We start from the raw sequence: 7,547 nt of genomic DNA, 5'->3' as shown, positions 1-7,547 counted from the left end.
AAAAAAAAAAAAAAAAAAAAAAAAATAATTGATAACCTTTGAAAATTAAATCTTTGTCACAGTACTTGAAAAGACTGAGTGAATTTATCTGTGAAAAGATAAACAGGTCTTTCTCATAGAAAGAACCCTATTCATTTCACTGAGGTTTTCTTAGGGGAAAGTATTAAATTTGTCATGGTGATATTTAGGATTCAGATAGCATTTCAGTCCATCAACAGCAAATTAGCAGCAGCTAATCCAGTAGGTGACTGAGGAATGTAGGCACCCCCCAGACTCATTTGAAAGTTCCCACAGACTCAATCAATAGTCCCCAGGGCAAGGTCAAGAATTCCTATTGATGGGGGATGGGCAACTACAACTTTCCTCGAGCTCTGCCCAAAAATAGAGTGCCATGTCAATGCTATCAAACTTCCAAACCACTTGATGTAGAAAGACGGGTAGCTATTCTACTTGACTTATCTGCCCCTTGCGTAAGGAGTACCCTTCACACTGAAACCCCAGTCCTGGAAGTAGGAAGGGAACACTGACAGAACTGGACTTTCATAATGTTTTTTCTAAGAAACAAAAAGTGAGGCACATACTTCATCAGTAAAATATTATTGCCAAATTAACAAATTTTTGCAGCTATTTTGTATTTAAAATGTTGCATTTTGCTTCATTATTTTATTATTGAAATATGAATAAACCCACTTTTCAGATTATAGCTCTTATTGACAGACATTGTAAGCATAGATTGTTGTGAAAATCAAAACAAAACTGCTTGGGTCATGTGGAAATTAGGTATATAGTAGTAGGAAGAAAGCAAGCATAAAAATAAACAAATTCACTAACTTAATCGCATTTATTGATCTAATTTGGTATGTAAGTATAAATTCATAAAATAAGTCATTTAAGTAAACAAAAACAATTCTGTAAAGCAAAAACTTTACAATCATCTGATGTGTTTGCAAATTAAAGCATACTTTCATTTAATTTATTATTTCCTACAACTGCGTTGTAATTCAGAAGTCTAATGTCACAAAATTAATAGTGATCACAGAAGAAAAATATCTCAATGGAAAATAGAAGTTAGCCAAACAGTTATTTTCTAGAGATCTGAAGCTCACTTAATTGATTATAGGAAACACCAGAAGATTTCCTCCCTCTCTGAGGAAAAAACAATGGAGGAAGAATGAAGTGATGTTATGAAAACACCCTTTTGAGCAAAATTTTCGTATACAACATTTCATAGATTCATTCTCACATAGGTCTGAAAAAAAAAATTCTGAGTTAAGCATTAATGGTCTTAGACTATCAATCTAAATGATAACATATAAATACCAATTTCAGATTTCCCTGTTTTCAGATATCTTAACAATACACCAAAAGAAGAAATTGATCTTAACTTCCTGGCATTTGAAATAATATCTCCACAGTTCCCTCTAAATCCATGACAAGTTGCATGACAACTTGTCTTAATATTTCCCTATTGAGCTGTACAATTTCCAATGCATTAATCCTAAAGTTGAGTTTTGTTCCTCAATAGATGACTATGCTTTTTTTAGAATCATAGAATGTTTTGGGTTGGAAGGGACCTTTAGAGGTCATCTAGTCCAACCCCACTGAAGTGGGCAGGGACACCTTTAGCTAGATCAGGTTGCTCAGAGCTCCATCCAACCTGGCCTTGAATGTTTCCAGGGATGGGGCCTCCACTACCTCTCTGGGCAACCTGTTCCAGTGTTTCACCACCCTCATTGTAAAGAATTTCTTCCTTATATCTCTAGTCTAAACCTACCCTGTTTTAGTTTAAAACCATTACCCCTTGTCCTGTCACTGCTGGCCCTGCTAAAAAGATTGTCCCCATCTATCATGTCTATCATGACTAAAAATCACGCACCACTCTTTAATGTTATTCCAGCTGAATGAATACTTACACAAACACTTTGGTAGTGATCTATCCCATAATCCATTAGCTTTACAGGTCAAAGCAGATGAGCCCAACAGATAAAAGCCCTTCTTGCAATGGTATGCCACACTTGTTCCATATTTGAAACTTTCAGGATAATTCTGCTGTCCATGCCGAATTGCATTTTCCACAAAGCCAGGATCAGAACAGTTCACCACTGTAAGACAAACAGTCTTCAACACTGATGCATAAAGCAATGTCATAAATAAAGTGTAACACTCATTTTTTTGTGACTTCACTAGCAGCTTATGACTGTGGTCCATTTGATAACTTTGTGGTTTTTATTGGACTTAAATATCAGATACATTGTCTCCTAAGTAGGTCTCTAGATTTTTTTGCTTTGAAAGTAATAGTGTGATTTTACTCTAGTCCATGTAATAGTCTTGGATTCAAAGATAAAACAGAAATTGGAGGAATTTTTTATTGTTCTCTCGGTAGGCTTAGTTTGGTCTTTTATGTAATTTTTATGCAAAGGAAACCAAATTAAAATCTAAGCAGAACATAGTTTAAATAACACTTTAACATTTTTCTTAATTTCCTGTAATGAGAAAAATTGCTTTCAACATTAACAAGAACATTTTCTGCTATTAATGTGTAGAACAGAAAAAGAAAGTTGGTGAATTTGATAGTGGAGCAAGAGTGAGTGTAAGGACCAAAGAGCATGAAGTTATTTTTCAGATATTTTCAGATAGCAGTTAAAAACCTAAAAAAATGTGGGTTTTTTCATGATGGTTTAGTTTTTCTATAAGGTATATCTGCCCTCCCCAATCCTTTGTTTTATTCCCTGCAGTGAACATGATGGTTTCTTGGCAGAAGATTATGAAGATACACTGATGTCTCCATTGCAAACTCCCAACTTTGCTGTCTGTTCATCTGAAAGCTATTATAAATGCCTCCTCCAGCCCTCCCCTGTCTTCACTATAAACATAATGGTACAAATAAAGACAGACAGAATATTCTTGGTATTATAAATTACAGCTCATCAAACAATGACAAGAATCTACTTTTCAAGTGTATCAGTTCAAATTAATTTTCATGAGAAAGAAATCAGTGGAGAAGAACATCAGATAGCATTAATTTAGAGGTAAGACATATGGATTCACCAATGCACTGGTTTTTACTCCTGAATCATATTTTTTTCAAAAGGTTAGGTTTTATCATACATATAATTTAAATTTACTGATCAGCTAATATACTAGAACAAGCCAGCTTTTGCAAATGTTCATTCATTGAAAGATTATTCCATTCAGTCAGCTAAAAAGTATCAGGATTTTAAAGAAATATTAACACCCAAAAATTTAATTTTGAGGTGGAAAACAGTTAAAATTGGTTTTATTCGTCTTCTTTTAAAGGCACAATCTTAAAAGTATTAAATATTCATGATTTCAATCTTGCAGTGGATTCTAGACAAGCATATACCTAGGTCTGAAGAATATCCCATATGAATCCAAATTTTTCCTTTATAAAATTATTCCAGAAGTAATATTTGGGGGTGAGGGGAGAGGAAGAACACTCTTTGGCATCAAGCAAACCTAATCGCCATCTACTGATTTTTATTAAAAACACTGCAGATTAAATTGCACAGAAAAGCAAAATACATTTAAAACACATTAGGTCTTACAATGATGTACATAAAACATTAGTAAGGCATTATCTAGACTGATGAAGAGACGTAGTTAATGGAAGAGACCTGCGTTTGTTTCCTGAGGAGTAGTAAAGCTACAAAGTCTCCTAACTGAAGCTATTCCCATTCTGTTTTATGGCGAATCCTGTGAAGTAATTCACCAGAGAAGTTACATTTAGCTTACATTGTAACAGTTTAGCTTATATATCATACTACTGGCATTTATTTAAAATTAGTGTTATAAACTTATGAATTTTATATATATATATATAACACCTTACAAATCAGATATGTGAAGGTTCAATATGTATGTGTTTACAATGGGACTTCATTGACAGAAGCAAATACCTTTTTACCTGCTGACTTTTTTTCTGTCCCATAAAAAAGGGAAAAATGAAGTCCTAAAATCTCACTGCTCTTTGGAAATTGTGAAAGATTTGGATGTGGAAGTCTGTGTCTCTGTACTTGCTTTGAAGTACTCTGAAAACTTCTGCTTCTATTTAAGAGTACTATCAAGAGAAAATGCTTTATTCTTTTTAAATTACACAAAAAATATATTTCATTCTTTGTTACTGCTTTTTTCAGTTACTACTAATCACTGTCAAATAAGTCTAATTCTTTCACTGGCAATATAGCTATCACCATGGAACAGAGACACAAGCTAAAGTTTGTAAAACATACTGACATGAAACCGTATCAAAATATTAAGCTAGATCTGAATGAGCTCGTATGCCTGTATTCACAGTACAATTCTTTGTTACAGAAACTAGCACAGCTCCCTGAAGCAATGCAAACTGCATCCCAATTAACCCTGTTTCTTAGGCAATTAGATGTGGCATAGTGCTGGGTAGATGTTGCTGTAAAGCTTCTGGTTTTGGAACTAGCCTGCATCCTCTGCACAGTTACAAGTTGCCTTGTAAAAACATATCCTTAAACTCAATCTCCCTACACATATATATACTTAACATTTGAAGCTATATCTGTATCGATATGAAATAAAGAATGCCAGCACTTGTTCTCTGGAATGAGGCCAGTAGACAGTGCCCATGTCTGTGCTGTTGTGCTCTGCTGCCCTCCAGATTCAGGTGAGGTTCTCTGAACTGCTCATCAGGAATGGCCCATGCTAACCCCTGAACCATGCTCTAGACAATTCCTGTGGTTCAAATGAAAAACTTGTTGGAGAACCTTCATAATTAGTAGAGGCAATTAAGTTCCCATGCCCAGGCACTGTTTAGTTTAAAAATATAGATACATTTAATTTCAAATGCAGAAGTGAATGTTTCACAATCTTTCTATTGAGATAAAATTGCTCTTATATGGTAATGCAGTTTTGATACCTAACTTCACAATAACAATATCAGTATTGTTACCCATCATATCACAAATTGATGTCCAACGTTGCATGGAATACTTGTATTGGTGCAGAACTGAACTCATGTCTTCTGAGATCTACGTCCATGCTCTAATCAGTACACCATTTTGCAATGAAACTGCATACTGAAAAGTAACTATGGCAAAGTAACACTTTTCCATTCTATTGATATCTACCTATTTTAATGACCATCTTGATTACCAGCAAGAGCAGCTCCTTCTTTAAATAATCTCTATATGGGTAAAAAAGTATGGGAGATAATTTTCTTTTATGACTGTAAAAATCCTCTGGAATAAACCCCCCAAAACTGGTAATAGTTCAAAGGTGAATTAATATCAATTTATCAATTATATTTAAAACAATTTGTATTAGAAATCTTATCTTGGTGCAACTAGGACTCCTTGCTGCACTCACACAGATCCACAGGACAGGTGCACGTTTAATTTGCCTGCCTTTAATACTATCCACATTTGTGTTAACTCAGTACTATAGCATTAGTAATTGGCCATGTGCAGTTTAAACAGTACATATACTTTTACAGGGAAATTTCATTAACAAAACCAAAAAAAAACTAGTGGAAATTTGTACGTGGACACATATTACTGGACTTTTTTCTAAGCTATGGGAAAAGATTGATATGTTTGTCTACCTAATTTAGTTTCTTGTGGTCTCAAAATTTCTTGTGAAAGAATTTTCCTTCATGCAATTTAAACTTTTACTTTATTTTCTGGTGGGATTTTGTTGTTTGTTTTTTTTTTTTTTTTTATTATTTTCATCTGAGAATGAAGCTTCTTAACCTTTTATTTCTTTTCTAGGGCTCTAGATGTTAAATACAAACAGGTTATGCTTATAGTACCATGGCTCAAATAACATGATTCTTCAGAATCAGTGAAAACAAAAGTTACGATAATGCTTATGAAGCCATGAAAGTTTTAAAAGTTCCACATTCATTTTCAACTTGATTTAATTCATTTCCAATCAGTTCACTCCTATATGAAAGCTAGCACAGAAACAAAAAGGTGGAGGTGAATAAATTTGAAGACTGAAAATTATGTATTTGAGGAAGAATTTGTGGAATGACATGCAGGAATTTCAAAATGTTTCATCCTTAAGCCACAGGAATATGTAGGTGGCATTGGTGGTTTGCCCTTGGTTTAACCATTTTTCTAATAAATGTTTGAAAATATAAATGTTTGGATACAGTATTTCCAACTTTTTATTTTCCCAAAAATGTTTTGGTTTTGGGGTTGTTTTTTTTTTTGTTTGATTTTGTTCAGCTAAGAAAATAAAACACAATTAACCCCATTAATTTTGGTTCAAGAATTTTTTTTTTAACTATTTAAATTTTAAATAATTCACAAAGTTATGTACAGGCTTTAGCTGCCCTAGAAAAAGTTTTATTCTTGTTCCTTAAATCTAGTCAAAATAAAATAATGACATTGGCTGTCAAGAGATTTGAAACAGAGGTCTGAATTTATGTTCATTATTAGGATGGGTTCTATACTGTTGCGCTAGATCAGATGATAATGAATACAAGACAGAGCTTTTACTCACCCTCACAATACTGAAAGTTACTCTGTTGTGGTTTCAGTGTTTAAAAGCCCTAAGTATAGCAAGAATGCATTTGTTCTACTGTACAGTTTCTGAACTTTGAATAATCATAAGCTGTTAAATATTATCAGTTCTTTCAATTTTTAAAAATATTTTATGTGTTGATTGAGCAGTGTATAGGTGTTGGTTTGGTGACCTACATTACTGTTTCAAGTCTGTCTGACCTTGAATTTACTGACACTGATACACATGCAACTTAATTCCCATTGGTTGAGGGTTATCAATTCGCAATACCTGGATTTGCAAAAGTGTTATTATGCTTCTTTTCCCTTTCACTACTCCTAGGATACAAAGGAGCTTAATTGCACACCTTACTTTCAGCTCTGGCAAGAGGGCACAGTACCATTATTATGCTTGCTCAATACCTTTGGATCAAAAGACCTGAACTTTTCCCTAGTTTCATGCTTCTGACATTTTTTTTTTTTTAAAAAGCTTTCCAGAGCAAAAATGCCAACAACCTGCCATGGGACCTGAACTTTTCCCTAGTTTCATGCTTCTGACTTTTTTTTTTAAAAAAGCTTTCCAGAGCAAAAATGCCGACAACCTGCCATGACTTCATGGACTATCAGTCACGTGGAAATATCATTTGGGAGTTGTGAGAACTCCAGAATATCGGACAGTACTATTTCTTTAACTATAATATTGCATGCTTATTTTATTTCTAGATCAAAGTGATAAATTTATTGAAAAATAAACAGTGCAATACTGCAATGATAAAAATACTATAAAAGTAAAAAGCAGTAAAATAAAAAGTGAAATGACATTTCAGAATTTGTTCAAAAGAAAAAGAAAAAAAGTTTTTCCACTGCAATTTAGTGATTGCACTCAACTATACACTGGTTTAGTTGAAACAGAACATGGAATGATTTGGCCAAATTCTTCCAATTTTAATATCAGAATATTCTACTGAAATAGAAGAAAAATCTGAAGCATATTGCAAAATATCTCACATTTATTGGAAGTTTTGCACATTCATGAATACAATTCCTTTCAAA

The 7,547-nt window shown here is 33.5% G+C and overlaps 1 protein-coding gene across 1 annotated transcript in view; it reads right to left on the bottom strand.

The window, feature by feature from the left end:
- CSMD1 (CUB and Sushi multiple domains 1) overlaps nucleotides 1–7,547 on the bottom strand; it is a gene marked incomplete at its 5' end in the record, with an annotated part of 480,927 nt that overhangs the window by 39,608 nt on the left and 433,772 nt on the right. The window contains one exon of the mRNA XM_009646490.1: nucleotides 1,914–2,102. Within this exon, the coding sequence (XP_009644785.1) occupies nucleotides 1,914–2,102 (189 nt within the window). The remainder of the gene's footprint in view (nucleotides 1–1,913; nucleotides 2,103–7,547) is intronic.

The sequence above is a fragment of the Egretta garzetta genome, unplaced genomic scaffold, assembly GCF_000687185.1.
Source record: "Egretta garzetta isolate BGI_Z169 unplaced genomic scaffold, ASM68718v1 scaffold601, whole genome shotgun sequence".
Taxonomy (NCBI): Eukaryota; Metazoa; Chordata; class Aves; order Pelecaniformes; family Ardeidae; genus Egretta; species Egretta garzetta.
Note: the sequence above shows the minus strand (reverse complement) of the source record. Positions and strands in the feature narration are given on the sequence as shown.